The sequence below is a fragment of the Suillus fuscotomentosus genome (assembly GCF_016647785.1).
Source record: "Suillus fuscotomentosus strain FC203 chromosome Unknown F5891scaffold_38, whole genome shotgun sequence".
NCBI lineage: Eukaryota > Fungi > Basidiomycota > Agaricomycetes > Boletales > Suillaceae > Suillus > Suillus fuscotomentosus.
This window is the reverse complement of record NW_024539550.1, coordinates 113196-134050: the sequence shown is the minus strand read 5'-3', so window position 1 is coordinate 134050 and position 20855 is coordinate 113196. Positions and strand designations below refer to the sequence as shown.

Sequence of the window (20855 nt, the reverse complement as noted above, 5' to 3'; positions counted from 1 at the left end):
AGCAAAGCGTGCCAGCGCTTTGAAAGTAGACTATATAGATTCGCTTGTACTTGGATCTGACTGTGTAACTTGGAGATCTTGGACGGGTAGTGAGGACTGAGTTAGTGGTGCCCGCGGTACAACTGGTCCTGCACCTTCCCATCCTGGTACCGGCAAGCGCCCCTTGGCAAACTCCACCCGCTGGAAATACGTTGGTGACAGGAACCCTTCGTTTCCCTCTGTCAGGACGACGCCATTGGCGGACAAGTAGAACAGAACACCCGCATCAAGGGCTTTCTGCAGATCAACGAAAATCAAAATTTGCGAGGAGTTGCGCATCCCTATTATAGAACGTGAACCGGATAACGCAAGCAGATGAGGTGTCACCTACCGCTCATGACATTATCTCCCGGAATGCCTTGGGCAAGATGAATGTGATTTCGCTTCATTTTGGATAGGCCTTGCGTAGCTGACAGATGTGTTAGAAGGACAAACCATCTCATAGACGTAAATTTACCTATGAGCTCCCAGGCACTAAGTGTCGTGCCATGAACAGCCATTGGCACATCTAATGCAGACGTAATAGGCTGCATGTCTAGCGTGACAGTCTGCAATGGTATTTAAACCAACCATTCGTTTGACTATAAGTTATTCACCTGCAAGGAATGCCCCTGATTTGCTCTAATCCACCATATGTCAGACGGAGAGTCAGATGACCGAGGCTCTGCTAGAAGGTGAAATCGTTGCTTTTGGTCTTTGTCAACGATCTCTTGCAGCTGAGAGAAGTTGATGTCTCTGAACATAGGATTCGAGAGCTATCCGAAATGATCAATGGTACAAAACGTCAACAAGATTCATACAACTCACCACATCCGAGACTTTGGCATACCCGTCATCTCTCATGTCTAATCCTGCATTTTTTGCCCCATGTCGTAGTAGCCAGCTCAGGCTCTTGGATACACGTACCCGTGGATCATCGCGAGGGTGTCCCCTAAGCTTTGGGGATGGACCCTTCTTTCTACTCTTGTCCGCCTGTTTCAGCTCTTGTGTGATATCCATATATCGTATCCTGTGGTATGATTGTGTTCGTTGCGCCAAATTATTAACCAATAAAAGTTGTCTGTTTAGAGAGAAGACGGTTCGCATTCAAGCAGATACCAGTCCGGTAAATAAATCCCAAATGAAGTCACTGACTTGAGTCACGCGCCGCGCGTGCCTGCACGCCAAGGTCTACACGTTAGGCGCCTGCACTCAAACCCCGTGCCAACGAAATGGTGATTTCAGTTTTAGCAACTTGATGTAACCGCATGGAGACGGCTTTCGTGAAGAGACCAATGTCTGCAAGCAACCCTCGCCCATCGTCGTATCTGGCCGGCCTAAAATCCTATATTTCCAAACAGAACCTTCGCACAGTTATATCTGCTCGTCGAGCGCCCAGACCAGAAGAGAGTGGTTATGTTGATGGGCGGGCGACGACGCTGAGTTGGAGTCAGTGGGCGGGTCAGAAAATCAGACGGGGTGGACCAGATGTAATAACCACGGACGAAGTGACTCTATTTCCTGGCTGGGCATCTTTGTGTCTTGCGAGTGAACATGAAGATGAAAGTAAGCAACTCTCTTGCTGTGCATGCTTCACTCGGTTCAAAGGCTTACTTTTTGTAGATGCATTTGACTTACTTGTTTATGTCTCGGGTTATGCGACGACACGCAGGCCGCCAGAGTGTCTTACCCGCTCTCAGCGTGCGTTTCTAAGACTGGCTAGAGGTAAGCTCATTCGAAATTATGTTATATCGTTAAACTGAGGTCATGATCAGGTTATGCATCTCTACCCAAACTACCGGGTCAACAGTCGCCCCTCAAAGGATCATCTATGATAGAAATCGATGGCATCAGGTTACCTCCCCGTCCAGGCGACATAGCAGATGACTTCGAGATGGAACTAGACAAAGAATTCGAACACATGAGGGACTTACAAAAGGCTCAACTTACCGAAGAAACCTATGAGTCCGAGTCTGACCCTCAATCGACACCACGTCCAAGTTGTGAAACATCAGCGTCGTTTGTGAGCGCTCCACTGCAAAAACAGCACACAAACCTCGAGGCACGTCTGCGACCATTTTGGTCATCCGTATTATCATCCCGCACAATCCAAATATCCATTTTTGCTGTACCTACTATCTCAGGCGACATCGATTCGAAACGTGACGCTCTCGAGGATGGTCCGCTCTACACTGAACACCTAGTCACTGGACCAGACGGCGCCTTTGCAAACCCCTTCAAGATTCCCTGGCAAGAATTATGCAGGCATCCTATAGCACAGCACAGACTATCCGATAGATCGGACATAAAACATGAGCTGCTCATTTCTGCAAAGCTGTTACCCGAGCCCGCGCCCACACCCGCATACCTGTTCCACACAGACGTTCCAAGGAACATTTCGGTGGTCGTTCCAATCACATCTTCACCTATCCGTGTAATAACAGACATAGACGATACAGTCAAGCTCTCAAATATCACGAGCGGCGCTCGTGCCGTCTTCCGCAATGTTTTTGTCAAGGACCTCGAGGAGACGACTATTCCAGAGATGGGGACATGGTACCAGTCAATGTGGGAACGAGGCGTTTGCTTCCATTACGTCGTGAGTGCCATGCCACATTTTATAGTATACTCATGTTCATGTTCATAATCCCCGCAGTCTAATTCTCCATTTGAACTGCTCCCAGTCATCAAAGAATTTTTGCAGATATCCGACCTCCCGCGGGGATCTATTGCCCTTAAATCTTATAATGGTAGATCCTTCTTCAATGCCCTTCTTTCTGATCCTGCCACCCGCAAGCGTGCAAACGTGGTTGAAGTTCTTGATGGTTTTCCTGACTCGAAGTTCATCCTGATTGGGGATTCAGGCGAGCAAGATCTGGAACTGTATGCATCTATTGCTATGGAGCGTCCGCAGCAGATTCTGGCTGTGTACATCCGAGATGTACATGACACAGGGCTTGCAGATGCTACAGGTAGTTTGGCGAGTTTCATGTCCGTGAAGGCTTCTGGGCCAGCCAAGAACATGAGCTTGCCAGCACAAACCTTTGCTACTCGTCCACACCCCCTTCGTTCGATGTCTGACACGGACACTTTGAAAGAGTCGGGGCCATACATCGCAAAACCGGGACCGTCCGTGAAGAAGAGACCCACCTCCAAATTTACCTTGCCCCCTCAATCATTTTCCTCATTTGATAATCCCGAAAATGCAGATTCCAAAACCAAACCAAGGATGTCTGTTGATTCCATAAGCTCGGCTGGGTCGAGTTCCAGCTCTTTGTCTTTGCGCAACTTCAGACGGGCGACGGGTCAGACTACGCTACCTATGACGGAGGCGGAGAGGAAACGTCTCGAGCTGCAGAACCGCGTAAACAAAGCGAAATTAATGATGAGGCCTGACATCGTTCTGCGGGTGTTCAGGCTCCCAGAGGAGTGTATAGAGACTGAGCGACTTCTAGAGCCACTGAAAGATAAGATCCTAAGGAGGAATATGGCCTAACTGTAATTTATGCATCGAGCTTTCATGTATGGGTAATAATGATCCACGGGTATATGGATACAGTCTGTATGTAGACTACGAGGAAGTGACGAGCACCGACTTTTCTTCTGTATTTTGCTGGTTACGCGATGTCAATTGCTTGTCTAACTCAAGCATGTATCCGCTGAGCTCCTGAAGCAAGATGTGAGACACAGGTCAACCTGGGCATGGGAGTGGCTTACAGTGTTATTAGGCTCAAACTGAAGGCCGAGAGAGATGGCATCTATAGCCTCTTCTATGCGGCCCAGCGCGACGAGTGCTTTTGCTTTTCTAAAATGACCTTTCGGCCATTGTCTCCGGACGGAAATGACGGTCTCGGCGTCAACAAGTGCGCCGAGATAGTCACCAAGGTCAAGAAGAGCCGCTGAGCGGTTGGATACTACAGTCGAGAGCTCTTCTCGTAGTATTGCGGCACTTTCCCAAGCTGGTCTCTGCACGGCTATGCTCGCTGCCATATTGTACTTTGAGAGCGCTTCTCTAGTCTTCTTGAGTTTGTATAGGTTCTGTGCAAACAGTCAACCGAATATAGACAAATAAACTCGGAAGACATACATTGCCCTCATCCTTCATATTTGCCACTGCCTGCGAGAGTTTTTGCTGCACAACGGTTGGAGGAGGTGGACAGCGCAAGGTAGGGTTCGTAACAAGAATCTTCGAAACGCGATTGAGAGCAGTAAAGTCTACGTTACACTGCTTGCACTTTTCTAGCTTGTGCGTGTTGCAGAAAGCGAATGCAGTACTCGGACCTCCTACTGCTAAGTCTACAGGCTTAAAATCGGCATCGATGCGAGCCTGCATGTTTGGGTCCGGTTGTGGAGCAGGCATAACCTGCTGAGCAGGTTGCGGAGGGTGTGGGTGTGGGTGAGCATGCGAGTGTTGACCTGCTGAAGGTTGTTGAACTTGTTGAGACATTTTAAGTTGTGTGCTCGGCGGAAGTAACGATCTATAGAGCTACGTTGACTTGGTGAGTAGCAGTGCATGAGAATAATTAACCATTCATGGTGTTCTATTAGTCAGCATCTGGGAGCTCCGGAATTTTTTATCAAAATTGTGGTTGCTCAGCTTTCTTTCTTCATCCACCAACATCGGTCCTTCTGTAGAACATTCAACGACAGAAAAAAGAACGGTCAAGTTCATCATTTCGACTTAATATGACCAATGGAATTGTAAACGGCAACGAAAGTCTAGAGACTCAGTTTGGTATGCGCTCACTCATATTATCTTTGTCCCCTTCTCATCAAACTAATATCTTTAATTCAGCTTCTCTCGGCATAAATGGAACGAAATCTGCATACGTTCCACCTCACATGAGAAATGCGCAGCGCGCTACACCACCCCCGCAACAGCCAAACGGGTACGTAATTTTCTTTCGATTTCGCATCCTGTGTCAATCAAGCGCTCGTACCCAGGACCGGCTGGAACGAGCCCCAAGCTTCTCCTCGCCGTGCATTTGAACCCCTCCGAGGTGGTCCTCCCGACAAAGGTAGCAAAGATGTCGCTCTTGCATTCAGCAGTCCTACCCGTGGAGGTAGCAGTGCAAGTGATTGGGCAGGTCGCCCAACTAGCAACGGATGGACTGCCAGAGAACCCCGTGGAGATAGCCAACAGCGTGATTCTGCCGGATTCGGTGCCTGGCGCAATGGTGTTCATGTCGTGGGCCCTCGCAATCCTCGCATGGAGAAGGAGCTTTTCGGAGATCCGACTGATCCATCCAAGCAACACACCGGCATCAATTTCGAGAAGTATGATGACATTCCTGTCGAGGCTACAGGCGCTGGAGTCCCAGACCCCGTTACAGCTTTCACGAACCCCCCACTAGACCCTGTTCTCTTGGAGAACATCGCATTCGCTCGTTACACCACTCCGACTCCCGTTCAAAAGTACTCCATCCCTATTGTCGCTGGTAACAGAGATTTAATGGCCTGTGCTCAGGTGTGTATTTTTCTTTGGGTAATTTGTAGCCGCTGACGTCGCACTCTAGACTGGTTCAGGCAAGACAGGAGGCTTCCTATTTCCTATTTTTTCCGCCTCTTTCGCTTCTGGACCTCGTGCCCCACCACCTGAGACCCCATCAATGGGGTACTCACGCTCACGTAAAGCCTACCCTACTGCCCTTATTCTTGCTCCCACCCGCGAGCTTGTCAGTCAAATTCACGAAGAAGCACGCAAATTTGCATACCGCTCATGGGTTCGCCCGGCAGTGGTGTATGGTGGTGCCGACATTAATCAGCAGCTGCGTCTGATCGAGCGTGGCTGTGATCTTCTTAGTGCTACTCCTGGACGGCTTGTCGACCTCATTGAGCGTGGTCGGATCAGTTTAGCAAACATTCGCTACCTTGTCCTTGATGAGGCTGATCGCATGCTTGATATGGGTTTCGAGCCTCAGATTCGTAGGATCGTCCAAGGCGAGGACATGCCTGGCGTAGAAGATCGCCAGACACTTATGTTTAGTGCCACATTCCCACGTGATATCCAAATGCTCGCACGAGACTTCCTGAAGGACTACATATTCCTTTCTGTCGGCCGTGTCGGTTCAACCTCTGAGAACATCACCCAAAAGATCGAGTACGTGGAGGACAATGACAAGCGTTCCGTTTTGCTTGATCTCCTCGCGTCTGATCCTCCTGGCGGGTTGACCCTCGTCTTCGTGGAGACCAAGCGCATGGCCGACATGTTGTCTGATTTCCTCATGTCAAATCGCCTCCCTGCCACGTCTATTCATGGTGATCGCTCCCAGCGTGAGCGTGAGATGGCTTTGCAGACCTTCCGCACCGGACGTACTCCAATTTTAGTAGCTACTGCTGTCGCAGCCCGTGGTCTTGATATTCCTAACGTCACCCATGTGATCAACTACGACCTACCTTCGGACATTGATGACTACGTCCACCGCATTGGTCGTACTGGTCGTGCCGGAAACACCGGTGTCTCCACTGCATTCTTCAATCGCGGAAACAAAAACATTGTCCGCGATCTTCTCGAACTTCTCCGTGAGGCTAATCAGGAGATTCCTTCGTGGTTGGAGAGTGTCGTACATGAGACGACCTTTGGATCAAGTTTCCGTGGCGGTCGTGGCCGAGGTGGAGGTGGAAGTGGAAGTGGAGGTGGAGGTGGCAGTGCTGGAACTCGTGGTCGTGGTGGCAACCGCGATTACAGACAGTCTGGCTATGGCGGTGCCGGCAACTATGGTGGAAGCTTCGGACGTGGTAACATGAGCTACGGCAATGCCCCTTCATATGGCGGCGGTGGAGGTTATGGTTCCGGCGGAGGTTATAATAGTAATGGAGCAAGCGGTGGTGGATCCGGCTGGTGGTAAATATACTGTCGCCACGCCCAGAATCCACTCGCCTTCCACTCAAGTGTATCAAGTTCTTCTCGGCCTGCAACTTCCATCGGATTTCCTCGATTCGCCTCGATTTCACACTCATGAAAATGTCCCTGGTAACAACAAACTCCTTGCCCTATGCACTCAAACATCCATCTCGCTGTGTGTTTCGCTCTCTTTTCCTCTCTCACGCACGGACTCCTTGCGCTGCTCTTTCAACCTGGTTTGTCTCGTTGCTCCTGCTCATCATGAAGACTATACGGCCTATCTTACATTCGTCGTCTGTGTTTCTATTGTCTCGGTGCGGTATGTCTACTCCTAATTCTTTCCCCCAAAGCGCCACCCCCCTCTCCGCATTATAGATAGACGTTAAACGGCGGGCCGTAGACATGAGCAGCATACATCATTTGTCAGTCGTCGTTTCGCGATATCCACTCATTTATTGGCATTGCGACGCGCGGTCGGACATTATTTGATATCCTCACGAGACAATTTTTACTGTTAGAGCATCGCATATCCTGTACCGTAGTCTTTCCTGTCTTATTTTATCAATTCCTAGATGCCTTCCCATTGCAGGCTGTTTTACTCTCAAGCTCTGGTGAGACTCCGGAGGGTGCGAAAATGGATCGGCTGTCGTGGACACCGACCTGTAGCAGTTGGTCTCCACGTCATCACAAGGGCCAGCGCCGGAAGCCGTACGTATTTGAGACGTTCCCTCCTTCGCTCTTTTTGCTTTAGACGCTACAGTTTTCCAGCTTCTTCCAATTATCTTTTTTCATTGAAATTCTGCCACAAAATGTATCGAGGATCGTCTCCCGCATCCGATGAGCCGGAATTTCAGCCGTTGAGGAGGCTTAAACCGTTACCCAAACGTAGACGTACCTCAGACGCGCCCATTCCAGCAGCAGACGTCACCCATCCCATGGCCGACATTCTCGACACAGAATCTCTCGCAGAAAAACTCCTTGCTCATGCTGACTCCTTTTCTCTGCAGTCTTACTACGCCTCTGTGTTCGGTGGTATCCGTAATGGAGACACCCTTGATCTGAGCGCGGCGTATCAACTCGGGAAAATGGGAAGGTCGGAGGAGGACCAGAGTGAGGGTGACTATACAGATCATCTGCAGCAGCCTGGGAATACGAAGAAGAGGAAGGTGCCAGCTAACATGTCAGGCGCGGCGCAAGGGCGGGAGGCAGAGCCACAGTTGGGTGCAGAGGATGAGATTTTGGACAACTTGGCTCTATTGAATGGTCGGGCTAACAACGGCCTTGACCTTTCTGCCCTGCCACCATCGGTGACCCCCACCCACAGGAAGGGTAAGATCACCCCATCAACGCTGGCAGGTCTCCAGCACAAGGAGCTACTCAAGCATCGAAAGCGCCAGCTTGCAGCCGTCCTGGGAGCCCTTTCCCTTGGCGATACACTTGCCCTTGATCAAGCATTATCGACACACTTGCCCTTTGCGGGTTCGATGATCAGATCTGGTTCTAATCCGCCCAAAGTACGGCTCTCGCGTCGACTTGGTCCGCGTCTTGCTCGCGCGGCAAAAGCTCATGCAAGTACAGCCTCATTGCCCCCTCAGAAGAAGCCTTCATTTCCAAGCGCTCAATTCGCGTTCACGTTTTCCAGTGCAAGTGAGTCGCAGTCCAGTTATCAAAGTGATGTCAGAACCTGATCAGAACTGGTTTAATTTCAGCATCTGATCGCCTCGTTGCGACAAAACAGGAGGTGCTCGCACTTAGAAATCGGTTCGAAAATGAACTCGCACGTCAAGCGGCTAAAGTTACCAAAGCAGCTACTGATGCTAAACAAGCAGCACTTACGGCAAGCAAAGGAGCTAAGTCAAAGCGGGGAGAGAAAACGCAGCAGCGGGCACCTAAAGGCACAGCTGAAAGTGGGGATCAGTCAGCGGAGTTTCTGGAAATGCCAGGGGGAAAAGGCAAGGGAAGCAAAAAGAAAAAGCGAAATGCACTTGCTATTGCATCAAATCCGCATCACCGCAAAAATTACGTTCCTTCCAGGCTTCCTTCATCTGGGCAGGCTAATATGGTTCAGGCGAATGTCAATGCCCAGAACATGCTTGGGCCACTTCCACTTCGCTTCCTCTCGGCACAAATACCGCCTCGCAGACGCAAGAAGGCAAACACGGTTACTCCCACTGCGCAAATAGTCAATCCTGCAGATGAATGGATCTGCCCACGTTGCGAATATTCCCTTTTCTATGGAGAGGGGTTAGAGCACCGTCAAGCGGTGAAGAACCGAAAACAGATCCTTCGTAGAAGAAGACGTGCGCAGGAGCGTGCTGCAGGCGGACTGAACGCCTCCAAGACACCTGCAAATTTAGCATCATCTGATGAAGAAGACGATTACGACAACGATTATGAGCCATCTCCTGCGCAATCCCCCGTCATCGTGAAGGAGTCTAATTGGAAAGAAGGCCCGGATATTGGCAGGTCTAGAGGGCAGGATTTCATACAAACTGGATAGCGTATTTACTGATCCACTTCCGCTCTTTCCGTCTCATTTTGCATACGCCATCGCTAGTCATGGAAGGCATCGCATTACTTACTGACATGTTATCACAAGCCGCATCTTTATCTAATGGACGGACATTTGGAATTTATTGGTAGTCGCGTTGGCAAATATGAGGCAATTTCAATGGATTACCTATAGGGAGAACCATGACTGTGATTTGGCAGGCCGGTGACAAGACGGCTTCCACGGGGCAGCCGCGTGCAGTGAGGCGTCCTGATGGAAGTCTCGCCGATCGGTGTAAGCGTCACCGTTTAAAGCATGAAGCTGAGAGTATGTTTCAAATGCAACTTTTTCTCCTACTTCCACTGTCTGCTTAGCATTTGCTATCTTCTTATATCGCACTCGTTCTGGGACTCAGTTTGCTGGCCTTGAAGGTCACCGCTCACCGGTGAGTACTACTCAGTGTTAACACAGGTTACCGCGGCACTTTTTCGCGAGATTGATCATCACGTTTGTTCACGTAAACTAGATCCATCACATCTTGACGAACAAGCTTTGTCCACAAACTTCAGGCGAAACGTGGGTTTCTGATCAAAACTTGTGAGGCCATTTTCGACCTGTCCGTGATTGAGCAACGAATGCGGACAGCCATGTGTCGCTTCACGCGATGATCATTGTCCGACTCTGTGTCCTAAATGACATCTTGCTGTCGCTCCTTCTTGTTTATTTGGCGCGGCACCGCGATTTCGCTCACCCCACTGCATTCATCCAACTTGTCATTGATTGACTTCTGACGATCTATCTTTCATTTCGGGGATATAGCCTCGAGGCTCCTAACACGCGCTACGCACTTTAATCGCAACAGCGTCGAAGAATTACCTCTTTCACGTTCTCTTCTGCAAGTGCCCAGCTTTAAAAACATCGGCGATTCCTCCTCCCTTCCAACAACTCTTGGAATGTCCGCAGATCATCAACGATATATTTATTCTAATCCTCAAGGAGGATCGACAACCTCTTATGAGTATCAAACATATCCTACACAAGCTTACGTGTCGGCACCACCTCCTCAGGCTCCTCCCCGGCCGATACGTTCTCCCATCACTCAGTTTCATTCGCAACACCACCAAACAACTTTTGCGGCATCGTCTTCATATACACAACAAGCGCCCTATGCGCCTGCTCCATCATACTCTCTTCCTCAGTCGCAGCCTCAATGGCAGCCTGAAACCTGGTCCCCTCAATTTGGGACCTTTCAACCTACATCCATCACGGCAGATGTGACGTATACCCCAAATGCAGCCCGCCCGGAGCCAGTCTCTCAGACCACCCATGCAGAGGCACGATCGTATGCCGCTGGTCCATCCAATCCACCACTTGTTGAGAATCGCCGCCCAGAGGAACGCTATCCCCCTGCCCCTGGGTCGGCTCATGCATCGCCTATTCAAAAGAGCAAGAGGCGGGACAAGGAGTCACCAGTCCTGGCTCCAAGTCCAATTATCAATCCTAGTTTGGATTTTGGGAAGGTACGTCCTACAGTCATTCCTCTGCGGTCAATATCTGACTTGTTAGCAGATGGTAGAGTCCTACGGTATGATACTCGAGGGTACCAAATCCCTGGCGTCCGCGGGAGTTCCTGCGCGGCTCCCACCGCCTGAAACCATGGAACGTATGATCCAGTCCGCGAACTACGGAAGACAAATGTTACAATCAGCAGTTGCGCAGTCAAACCCTGACACGAGGCCATCTACTGGCGGTAGCGACAAGGAAACTCCGGCTATAAAGCGGCAGGTGAATCGTCTGCCATGGGGAATATACTAAAATGTTGATGCTTCCTTTTCTGTACTCAGAAGGCCGAGGAACATGCTCAGGAAGGACAAACTTGCCTTGGTTGCAACGCAACCTCGACCCCTGAGTGGAGGCGTGGCCCCCTAGGTTAGCGCGGTTTCATTTGTAAGCCACATGCTTCGAGCTTATATTGGTTTAGGCCCTCGAACCTTGTGCAACGCATGTGGCCTCGTGTATGCTAAACTTGTACGTCAGCATAAACCCTCTGATTCTTGTTATCATGTTTTATTTCAGCTGAAAAAACGGGCACGAGGGGAACGGTCCCGCGGGGGCAATAGCAAAGATCCAGGATCTCACAACACCATGGAGGACTCTGTTATTGCGTCCAGTGGTGGAAGTGATGACGACGATTCTTATGGGTCACAAGACCGCGACCTAGGTGATCATATACGGAGAGTGTGAAGTTGGGGCCCGTGATGCTCTAATCTGTCCAGCCTGCTTCTCACCCGTCTTCCTTACTATTTTTATCAACGGCTGGACCTTTCAATGACATTACAATAGTTTTTTCCGGGTTCGAGGGGCTCCTCAGTACGCGTCAGGGTTGGTATTGGCTCCACTTTGCAGTGTCTTTTATGGTGATAAGGTTACAGATTCGTCAATCTCATTTCTCAGCGTACCTCTTAGTAATTCGCATCACGGCGTTTAGTTAGGTTAATCGGTCGAAGCGAAGGAAGTAAGAATCTGTCGTTCGACATCACAGTTTTTGGTCCACGTTTTGTGCACCTATCGGTGCCTCTTTCAACAGACAAATGAATTTTAGAAGGCTCCGCTGCTTCACTTGACTGCGAGTTGTGCATCTTAGATATTTTATTAGCTGGACTCTCATTGGAATTCCAGCGGTGATCACATACCGGAAATACATCACCAGTAGCGCTTCACTGGCACCTATTGGCACCTCCTACTGCCTCCCAGATAGTAGAGACGATATGACAAAGTTTTTGTGGCAGACTTCCAGCACTGTAAGGAATCAATTGACCGACCGATGACCATCGATCAAGGCCGCGACCCTTTGTTGGCTCATCAGAGTCATCACACGTAGTAAGACATTCAGATAGCTTGCTTGATCAACCTACTTTCATGCACAAAAAAAGAAAGGAAAAAAAACACCATTTTCTCATACATTCCCATATTTTATTTTGTCATCATATGGTCCGTCAGGACAACAGATTAATGCTGTTTGTTTCTAACAAGTACTTTTGCCTACTACTACTAGCTCGTACATCACGTGCATCACACTTTGTCTGGCACAAATCTTGATGCCCCATGAACTCGAATGAATGCCATCTGACAAGCAGTCAATGAGAGAGTTGTCAGGCCGTGATAAGAGTTTCTGTAACGCTCCCAGCATCCAGCGGCTCTGGAGCTTTATGCACAGGTTGTATTTTGTGCCCTCCAAATGCCGAGCGGACTACGAAATCGGTCAATGTGGGGTGCACGAACTGGTGGCAACATGCCGTCAGTGGTGCTTAGTGGGGAACAGAAGAATTAATATTCTGTACTTACTTATCATGGGTGCCTCGTGCATAAATGAAGAAAACGTGGCCATAGTATGGTACAGCCGATACTCACATGACATCACTAAACTGACGCGCTGGGTCAAAATTACCTCGTTGGCCTGGAAGTCCTTAATATGATGACGACCTTCGCGGGCGATAACACTGCTTGCTTGCTGGACGTATAATGATCATGCAGGGTTGCACCAAAAGTTTTTTTAGATACGCGGGCTGTTTTCTCTCATGTCAGTGAGGATTATTCGCTCCACTATTCGCCGTCGTGACATACCTTCGCTATGATTGCTGTCCACGCGTTAATCCTCGAGCGTGATATATTCGCTGCCGCCTGGGCGCAGAAGGTTGTGCTGGAAAATTTAATAACATGAATATGATAAATGCACAGGGGGGCTGCAACGGAAAATATCAGCAACCAGTGAATATCATAATCAGAACAGTGATCGTTAATGCATGCGACCTGAGGATGGTTTCGAGCATTAAACAGCTACTGACAGCGATGCGTGCACGGTGACAGTCAGTGACTGCCATCAACGGGCTACTCCTCGGTGTTTCATTATTCTCGTAATGCGGTGGTACTGTCCATTGGACTGGCCAGGGTGTCGGATCCGCAGTATTAGACGGCGCAGCTATGCCCCGTGAGTCTGTTTCACTCGAGAGGTACACGTAGCATGTTGGATGATGATGCCGCGATAACAGGCATCATATCGAGGGACAAGTTCAGATGTCCCAGAGGACGCACCGTTGAGCGGGGCATCGCGGAGTTTGTCGAGTCCCCTGAGGACTCGACGGATCAGTCGGGTTGTCCAAGGATGCTTCCATTGGAGTTCAGCATAAGGGCTACGCCAAATTCGTGAGTGATAGCCATTATGATCATCACCCTTTTCTCGGATGCATCTTGGCGTCCCTCAGACCCCACATGCGGGTAACCGCAAGCCAGCATCCAGAAGGAGGACAGTGGTGAAAGGGATTAACGACAGGCTGGAATAATGCGACTGAGAATTTAGTAACAGCATGCGAAACCTGATCAAAGAGCATGCTCCATACCGGTTTGCGGGGAACGCAGTGCATACATTCGGCCGAGTCCGGTGGCATAATCTGTTCGGCGAATAATTAGAGAACATTGATGAAGTATTGTACGAGTGCCAGCCTTCTGATCCAGTCGAGGATAGCCCACGATTTCCCTCGATTCAAACTCTTCAAATACTTGCACTGTCTCAGGGAGCAATACCTTTCAGACACAGTACCAGTGTCAACAGAGGAGGGAGTAGAAAAGAGCCCATCCATTAATAAGTTTATCTTTTCAACTTTTGGGGTCCTATACGTGAGCAGCCCCAGGTCCCGATACCCCCCGCACGATATGGCACCGCCTCGTGGAGTTATTAGTATGTAGCTCCCGATTTCAAACCTCCTCCGGATCTGGTCGACGGGGACCGTTACCCAGTGAAGACGATGAGAAAATTCCCCGACAGCATCGATGAGATCGACGAGAATGAGCGGTCATCGACCTGTATACAATCGAAAACTCATGACGAGAATGTGTCCAAATAGGGTCTACGGTCTCAAAGGATTCCACTCTGAGGCAAAAAAGATCGATTAACGCTATAAGGTCAAGGCGATGTGAGATCACAACTCACATGCACGAATTAAGCCGGGTATCGAGATACCACCAGGTGATTGCCGAGGAGGCAATGCGAATTACAGTTGGGCGTTCTCTAGATGCTGAATCCTGTGCGAGGAAAAAGGAAATCTGAAACAAAGCAATCGCGTGTGAGTACGAGAAGTACGGCTCGCAATGATTTAAATTAAGTATTGTTGGTAAATAAACCTGAGCAGCCGCAAATTGAATATCATTTACGTACTTATCCACTGCCACTTTCATTAAGAAAAGGATAAAGAATGTTTGAGTAAATGAATATGAATATGTAAAACTTACCGGCAGAGAAGCCGTGTTAATTACACAACTAGGGCCGTGACCCTTGTGTGAGTGAGGGTCTGGCACCATACGTACGATATTGACGTGCTTGTCTCCCAGCTGATACAATTGGGTTGGCTGAAGGATAAGTTCAGAAAAATACATGTTTCGCATACCGCATTCTTTGTCGTGGATTCATTCAAGGTACAAGGACCTTGCATAATTGCGAGATGTCCTTTGTATTTTGCTAACTGTTATAGACTAATTAGTCTAGTCGAAGCATGGTGTTAACAAGGATGCATGCTGGGGTTCAAAACAAAGGCGTGTCAAACCCTGGGCCTTAACGTTCAATCGGCTTGCGGAAGGCGGTATCCCAGACCAGCGTTCGGAACTATGCGTGACGGATGTGTATATCACATATTACAAATTTAAATTAGCACTCACTGTTGACAACCAATCACAGACCGTGCCCAACGTTCTTCTTGTGCATCATTTGCTTCACTCACCCCTAGTAAGAAGCACACGCCTACTCAACTCTTTGCATGCATCACAAAGAACGCATCGAAAATAAAAGGACCTAGAAGTTGGTATGGCTGGATAAAGGGTTTTGTTGGTTATGCGCTAAGGAGCCAGCGGCTGCCGCCGAATTCCAGGCTCCGTTGGCAAGAGACGTACCATGACTGGATCCGAACTATGCACGAATGTGAAATTCGCCTCATCGGCAGTCATCGCCGATTGCAGCGGACTCTTGTCGCCGAGCCGTAGCACCCAGTAAGACAACGTCCAGTGAGTACTTCTGGCATGACAGAAAAGAGCAGTCCTGCCTAAAAAAAAGCTCGTGCACTTAATATCTAATTGTCACAAAAACCCAATCAGAATTTTTTTTCACGACTACTTATACTTCTTCGATTCTGTTATCTTCGTCGTCGTCGTCATCATCATCTTGGTCCTCCAACACGTACCACATCGCACCCATCGACCGTTTCTACGCTTTCGTCGCCTTTCAAAAGCTGGACGAGGCGCTCAATGTGCTCAGATACCTGAATAGTCTGTGAGAAACTTTGATCAAAGGGCTAAGTGTAAGCAGAAACAGACCTTGTCGACGGTCTCTTCCATGTGTGCCCCTCTGACAATCTCATACACTCCATGATCCCTGAGGTAGTCTCGGCCCCATCGTGTGGTGCATAGAAGCAGTAGTGTTTCAACATGCGTCAAGCGCAAGACAGGATCTGGATCTCGCTTCTTCGTGGATGGAAGGAACTGAAGTGCAGATGGCAATTTTTCTTGGTCCTGGAAGGCACGACATCAGCAGGTTTGGGCTGTCTACCACTGCGATCGTACTTCTAGATCAAGTTCCTCTGGGCCGGCTAGCGGTAGCAAAATGTAGGGCAGTGCATCGATACCCGGGGCAGACAATGTCGACGGAGGAACGACAACAGTTTTAGTGTCAGGAGATAATATTGCTCGGTGAACTTGTGAAGAAAAAACACAGTTCCTGTGATCGAGGCATTAGATACGCTCAATGTCAAAGCAGGGAAAATGTCCTACTTCAATGTCGAGGCCACACCACCACGTCGTATTGTGTCTTGATGTTCAGTGAAAGCGACTATTTTAGCGAGAGGATACTCATTAGTACTATTGGGGTTCAAAGGATCTGTTGGTCGTGAAGTGATGAAAAACGTGCGACCAGCCGGAGACTAGTCATTATGGCTTTAGTGTCAAGATATAATTGATTCTAGAGAAACTGACTGTGCTGATATTGGCAAAGACACTGGCAAGGAAGTGCAGCTCTCCCTTCCGTTTTCTGGAAGCTCTATCTCCGGAAGGATCCATCAATGCACCTTCTACGAATGCATCAATAAGGAGCGGTAAGGCGAGGATATCCTGTGGTTCTCCTGGTGGATAAGGCACTGGCGCAAAACAGGTTCCAGAACGGGCCAGAGTTGGGAAAAAAGAACTCGATGAAGATGGTGTTTTTAATATGGGTACATTTAAGGCTAAAAGAGCTGCGCATGGTGAAGATGAGGCAGTTAGATTGGAAAGCAGCATGGATGCCAGATCCGCAAGTATGGAATCTGCGTTCTACGAAGCGGTAAGACATTGCGAAACAAACATGACGTAGAGTACAAACCAAGATATATGATACCAAGAAAGTGAGAAAGGCTGGTTCCGATAAAAATGGTACTAGCAATGGTGAATCGGAGAGATTGACCAATGCACGGAAAGCATCGTGCGCGACCGCCTGTGACTATCATCGCTTGATCACAACTGAAATGGGTATACATACGAGTTGATCCCGACATAAAAGCTTAAGATCACGGATGATATCCGTTTCCTTCGGTTTCTGTAAGCCTGTTCCCCCGAGGCCATGGTAAAAAATGTTTCTATGCGGAGATCCTTCCGGTGTTTGCCCGAGCAGATTTGACAAGGCTATTTGTCGGACTTGTGGATTCTTATCCCTCAAAAATGGGATGAGCTGCAAGTAAGTCAACACTTTGATTTAGTTGTCCATGAAGACACGAACCTCCTTGAGTTGTGCCTCCATTGTACAACATCCATTATTACTATGATTCCCACGAGTGCTTAATGGATTGTGGACGATTACGTAAATGTCCTTGAACAGAAGTTTGGACTACTTAGGTTGGACCTGTCATCAGAGACGGTGCCATTGAAGCCATTAGCGAGCGCGTGAGTAGTCTGCAATGTCTTGTTACAACATTACGCGCTCGGCGGAACAATTACTAGACTTGCATGAAGACGCTGCACCATCTTTCTCAGTCCATCTCTATCCCGACCACTGGACACTCAACAACGGATCCAAATTCCTGTATAATAATCCTATCGCAGTGCGTTACTGAATTTAAGATGCAGAAATTGTGCTAACCATCAATAGTCAATACTTGATGACGTTAGAGCGCACCGTATACCGGTTGACTACCTTGAACTTTTCGACTCTGCACGCGTGCCATTCTATGATGGTGAGTAGCCGGTCATCCGTACAAGGTCCTTAATTCATGATTTTGTTAGGCTGCATGCTTGTAGAGCTACTAGACTACCGCCCAAAGAAAGCGAAGGACCCGCCTCTCGAGAAACCTGAACGGAGCCGTGTTGCTCTGCACCCGAATGATGAGACTCTCTGGGCGAATCTATGTCTCATGAATCAACGTTCAGGCAATAAGTTCACAGACACGGAAGTACTTGAACTTGAAGCACAGATACTAGTATGTTATATTCGTGACATTCTCTGCCATATCTCATCCTCGTCGTTGTAGCTACAAACAGCACCTCCCCTATGTCTTGACCCAGACCCACACTTAACCCGTATCGCGAATCATACCCTCAGAGTTTCTACGCCAAGTATACCCATTTCCTTGAAACGCAAAGCAGCTACTATTACGCCCGAGGAAGATGAGTCCGACAAGACTCGTCGGGCCAAGATCATGCAGTTCATGAACCAGAGACAAAATCGTTCTCACGCCCCAAGGTATTTCGTACTGTTCCAAAGTATCTTCTTCTTACTCACCTTCACTTAGTTATCGGATATTGGATGCAATCCGTCGCGTCAAGGAAGTTCGCATGGCGGTTGGATTGGAAACACAGCCTTATCTCAAGGCCCAATTGGCACAAGCTGCCGCTCAGGCTCAAGCACAAACTCAGACTCAACCTCAACCTCAAGTAAATGCCCAGGGCCAAAATCAAGCACAGAGCCAAAATCAAACACAAGGCCAAATACCAGTTCCTGTGCCTACGCCGCAACCCCAACCCGCTCAATTACAACCTACTCCCGTCTTAGCTGTGCCCGCACCGGCGCCAACACCAGCTCCCCAGCCAGTTGCTGACCAGAAACCCAAGCCAACAAAGAAGAAAGCCGATGCGACGCAGGCTTTTCAAATCACCCCCGAGGTGTCACGCTCTTCCGCTACTCCTGCCCCACACCCCACGGTAAACCAGCTTCAATCACAACCGCGGCACGCTACCTCTCCATCACCCCGTGTAAGCGCGCCTTCGCCGCTCCCATCTGTACAGTCACCTGCACAACGGTTCACACAATCACCACGCCCTTCACCATCGCAAGCGCCGCACTCCTCACCTCTCGCAGCTGGCTCACAACTCCCCCCAACAACACACCGCCCTCAGCCCGCCCCTCAATTCTTCGCAATTGCTTCACCGCAAGGTTCCCAACCCAAAGCTGCTACGCCCCAGGTGGCTTATCCATCTCAGTCGACGCCTTCCCCTGCACAAGCCGGGCAACAGGTTGGTGCAACTCAGCTGACTGCTGGGCAACATGTGATGCAGCAGCATCCTCAAGCTCAAGGTCACGCTCAAGGGCAGATGTATCAGCTTCAACAGATGCAACAGATGCAACTGCACCAACAAGCCCGATTGGCTCAGCAGGCTCAGGCGCAGGCCCAAGCTCAGGCGCAGGCGCAGGCTCAAGCTCATGCTCAGGCCCAAGCTCATGCTCAAGCCCAAGCTCATGCTCAGGCCCAAGCTCACCCCCATGCCCAGGCTCAAGTTCAAGTTCACCACGCACAACCTCATCAGGCCCACCAGGTACAGGTGCAGGCACAGGTACAGGCTCAAAACCAGCCACAAGCTCACGTGCAAGCCGGACGTATGACACCGCAGAATTCACAATCACGAAGCCCTTTGCCGGGACATCCTGCGGTTCGAAACAGCCCGATGCTCCAGAACCAAGCCAGAGGTTCACCCATGCTCCAAAATCAGGCCAGAGGCTCGCCCATGCCCAATTCTAATCCGCTCCCACCCCAACCTGCACAAGCTGCACAGCACCCGGGCATGCCACAGCAGTATAACTTTGCAACAATGCCGTACAGACCGCCTGGGCAGGACCAACAGCAGCAGCACCCAATGATGTACCAGATGTATCCATATATGAGCTATCCCATGCCTGGAGGACGATTGCAGCCGAACTATCCTCCATGGGGTGTTGGACGGGGAATGCCAAATCAGGCCCAGGTGAATGGGCAAGCAGCAGCAGGGATGCAGCAGCAGATGCAGATGCAAATGCAAATGGCAAAGCCTACACAGGGAGCAGGACGGTAGTATGATACTTGTATTGTTATTTGTGTTTCTAACAGTGTACTACTGCGGTGTTGTGTGGATTGCTTGTATGTATGGAAGGCGGACTACAGTAGGCTTATTCGCGAGTAAGATAACATCTATGATACATTTTTATTCTGATCAATGATCATCTGGATTTCGAATTCAATTACAATGCCGTGCATGCAATTGTGGACAACATGTCATACGGAAGATATTGGGGGGATTTTTCCTGTCAAAATCATGAATGAAACCGCGTGAAATTCAACATTTCCAGTGTCCTGACATCCATCATGTCATGGATAGATCTAGCCACATCCACGACTTGTGTGCACTCCCCACCATGCTACGCTAACAAAAGTGCGCCAAAACGCTGTCCATGGCGAGTGATCAACGTTGTTTCCAGAGCTGCGCCAGCACTAGTACTGTTAGTCTATTTGAAGTAGGCAACAGAGCGCGGATGACAACTGCCAGGTCGAAGTCTGAGTCTCCATCAAACACAACAGTGCTTCGTGGATCTTATAGAGAAGATGAGCCGGTTGATTTGAAGTTTCACCCGCGAGGGTTGAGGTTGACCATATTCGCGTTTGCGCATGAGTAGTTTTGGGCTTGTGCGAGTCGGGTGCATCATCATAGCGTCGAAGTGAGGCGCTGCATGCTTCACTTCGTATACAAGATATGACGAAGGGTTGGGTACGATGTCCTGAGCATCGATAGTATCAGCATGTTTACAAATGATGGACATCATCAGCACCTTTTCCGCGTTGTGAAGAGCTTCAGCATGAAGGTTTCATTCCAAATCTCCCTTACTGCGACACACAGAGGAACTCGCACGAAAAGTTCAGCCTGATCCTGCTGAATAAATTTCAACTTAAAATTTCTCGCAACTAGTCTCCTAGCCCTTTGAGTGCGCAGTGCAGTTTTTCTTCTTGAGGAGTAAAAGACCCCAAAGAGTAAGTCTTTGTTCAAGTTCATCTGAAAACTTCAAAGTACTCACTAGTGAACCATTCGAACCAAACTGCAGGTTCGTCGATCACGCTCATCATATATTGGTAAAATACGACGGCTTCGGTCACCCGATATGTGCGAAGGAACGTTGGCAATTCGCCATAGAGAGTCGAAGTCCCAGCTGAAGAACTGTTCAGTACATCATCTCCAATGTAGGGTCAACAA

The 20855-nt window shown here is 49.2% G+C and overlaps 8 protein-coding genes across 8 annotated transcripts; 5 read left to right on the top strand and 3 right to left on the bottom strand.

Moving 5' to 3' along the window:
- Window positions 1-30: 30 nt before the first annotated feature.
- Window positions 31-1038, bottom strand: F5891DRAFT_981724 (KptA family-domain-containing protein; the record flags this gene model as incomplete). Its single annotated transcript, XM_041377146.1, has 5 exons — window positions 31-320; window positions 371-448; window positions 497-587; window positions 636-794; window positions 847-1038. 5 exons carry the CDS (start codon window positions 1036-1038, stop codon window positions 31-33), a joined length of 810 nt encoding a protein of 269 aa, XP_041224143.1.
- Window positions 1039-1130: 92 nt separating this feature from the next.
- Window positions 1131-3617, top strand: F5891DRAFT_451594 (uncharacterized protein). The gene is made up of 4 exons (XM_041371881.1): window positions 1131-1584; window positions 1642-1743; window positions 1794-2617; window positions 2675-3617. The coding sequence occupies exons 1-4, from the start codon at window positions 1287-1289 to the stop codon at window positions 3512-3514; spliced, it is 2064 nt and encodes a 687-aa protein (XP_041224142.1). The 5' UTR covers window positions 1131-1286; the 3' UTR covers window positions 3515-3617.
- On the bottom strand, window positions 3552-4527 carry F5891DRAFT_451632 (uncharacterized protein). The gene is made up of 3 exons (XM_041371882.1): window positions 4106-4527; window positions 3736-4056; window positions 3552-3685 (listed from the first exon to the last, which is right to left on the bottom strand). The coding sequence occupies exons 1-3, from the start codon at window positions 4463-4465 to the stop codon at window positions 3590-3592; spliced, it is 777 nt and encodes a 258-aa protein (XP_041224141.1). The 5' UTR covers window positions 4466-4527; the 3' UTR covers window positions 3552-3589.
- On the top strand, window positions 4482-7177 carry F5891DRAFT_1042520 (P-loop containing nucleoside triphosphate hydrolase protein). The gene is made up of 4 exons (XM_041362110.1): window positions 4482-4753; window positions 4814-4907; window positions 4963-5485; window positions 5535-7177. Exons 1-4 carry the CDS (start codon window positions 4705-4707, stop codon window positions 6864-6866), a joined length of 1998 nt encoding a protein of 665 aa, XP_041224140.1. The 5' UTR covers window positions 4482-4704; the 3' UTR covers window positions 6867-7177.
- Window positions 7178-7440: 263 nt separating this feature from the next.
- F5891DRAFT_1042519 (uncharacterized protein) lies at window positions 7441-9538 on the top strand. Its single transcript, XM_041362109.1, has 2 exons — window positions 7441-8509; window positions 8572-9538. The coding sequence occupies exons 1-2, from the start codon at window positions 7672-7674 to the stop codon at window positions 9360-9362; spliced, it is 1629 nt and encodes a 542-aa protein (XP_041224139.1). The 5' UTR covers window positions 7441-7671; the 3' UTR covers window positions 9363-9538.
- A 479-nt stretch (window positions 9539-10017) lies between these two features.
- On the top strand, window positions 10018-11681 carry F5891DRAFT_451559 (uncharacterized protein). Its single transcript, XM_041371880.1, has 4 exons — window positions 10018-10873; window positions 10923-11138; window positions 11201-11282; window positions 11335-11681. The coding sequence occupies exons 1-4, from the start codon at window positions 10307-10309 to the stop codon at window positions 11595-11597; spliced, it is 1128 nt and encodes a 375-aa protein (XP_041224138.1). The 5' UTR covers window positions 10018-10306; the 3' UTR covers window positions 11598-11681.
- Window positions 11682-15333: 3652 nt separating this feature from the next.
- Window positions 15334-17163, bottom strand: F5891DRAFT_1129395 (uncharacterized protein; the record flags this gene model as incomplete). The annotated part of the gene is made up of 9 exons (XM_041364391.1): window positions 15334-15442; window positions 15591-15658; window positions 15714-15908; window positions 15960-16113; window positions 16167-16315; window positions 16368-16700; window positions 16750-16860; window positions 16906-17094; window positions 17143-17163. 9 exons carry the CDS (start codon window positions 17161-17163, stop codon window positions 15334-15336), a joined length of 1329 nt encoding a protein of 442 aa, XP_041224137.1.
- Window positions 17164-17320: 157 nt separating this feature from the next.
- Window positions 17321-18151, top strand: F5891DRAFT_955252 (Spt20 family-domain-containing protein; the record flags this gene model as incomplete). Its single annotated transcript, XM_041375310.1, has 4 exons — window positions 17321-17464; window positions 17512-17596; window positions 17646-17839; window positions 17891-18151. The coding sequence occupies 4 exons, from the start codon at window positions 17321-17323 to the stop codon at window positions 18149-18151; spliced, it is 684 nt and encodes a 227-aa protein (XP_041224136.1).
- Between the last annotated feature and the right edge of the window lie 2704 nt (window positions 18152-20855).

Excerpts from the sequence above, each read along its gene's own strand:
- F5891DRAFT_451594 (XM_041371881.1), top strand. The coding sequence starts at position 1,287 with ATGGAGACGGCTTTCGTGAAGAGACCAATGTCTGCAAGCAACCCTCGC. Across the intron at positions 1,744-1,793 it reads GTTTCTAAGACTGGCTAGAG|GTTATGCATCTCTACCCAAA; the intron begins GTAAGCTCATTC and ends GGTCATGATCAG. Across the intron at positions 2,618-2,674 it reads GCGTTTGCTTCCATTACGTC|TCTAATTCTCCATTTGAACT; the intron begins GTGAGTGCCATG and ends TAATCCCCGCAG.
- F5891DRAFT_451632 (XM_041371882.1), bottom strand. The coding sequence starts at position 4,465 with ATGTCTCAACAAGTTCAACAACCTTCAGCAGGTCAACACTCGCATGCT. Across the intron at positions 4,057-4,105 it reads ATATGAAGGATGAGGGCAAT|AACCTATACAAACTCAAGAA; the intron begins GTATGTCTTCCG and ends CTGTTTGCACAG. Across the intron at positions 3,686-3,735 it reads AGTTTGAGCCTAATAACACT|GAGCTCAGCGGATACATGCT; the intron begins GTAAGCCACTCC and ends ATCTTGCTTCAG.
- F5891DRAFT_1042520 (XM_041362110.1), top strand. The coding sequence starts at position 4,705 with ATGACCAATGGAATTGTAAACGGCAACGAAAGTCTAGAGACTCAGTTT. Across the intron at positions 4,754-4,813 it reads AAGTCTAGAGACTCAGTTTG|CTTCTCTCGGCATAAATGGA; the intron begins GTATGCGCTCAC and ends TCTTTAATTCAG. Across the intron at positions 5,486-5,534 it reads ATTTAATGGCCTGTGCTCAG|ACTGGTTCAGGCAAGACAGG; the intron begins GTGTGTATTTTT and ends GTCGCACTCTAG.
- F5891DRAFT_1042519 (XM_041362109.1), top strand. The coding sequence starts at position 7,672 with ATGTATCGAGGATCGTCTCCCGCATCCGATGAGCCGGAATTTCAGCCG. Across the intron at positions 8,510-8,571 it reads GTTCACGTTTTCCAGTGCAA|CATCTGATCGCCTCGTTGCG; the intron begins GTGAGTCGCAGT and ends GTTTAATTTCAG.
- F5891DRAFT_451559 (XM_041371880.1), top strand. The coding sequence starts at position 10,307 with ATGTCCGCAGATCATCAACGATATATTTATTCTAATCCTCAAGGAGGA. Across the intron at positions 10,874-10,922 it reads CTAGTTTGGATTTTGGGAAG|ATGGTAGAGTCCTACGGTAT; the intron begins GTACGTCCTACA and ends ACTTGTTAGCAG. Across the intron at positions 11,283-11,334 it reads GTGGAGGCGTGGCCCCCTAG|GCCCTCGAACCTTGTGCAAC; the intron begins GTTAGCGCGGTT and ends ATATTGGTTTAG.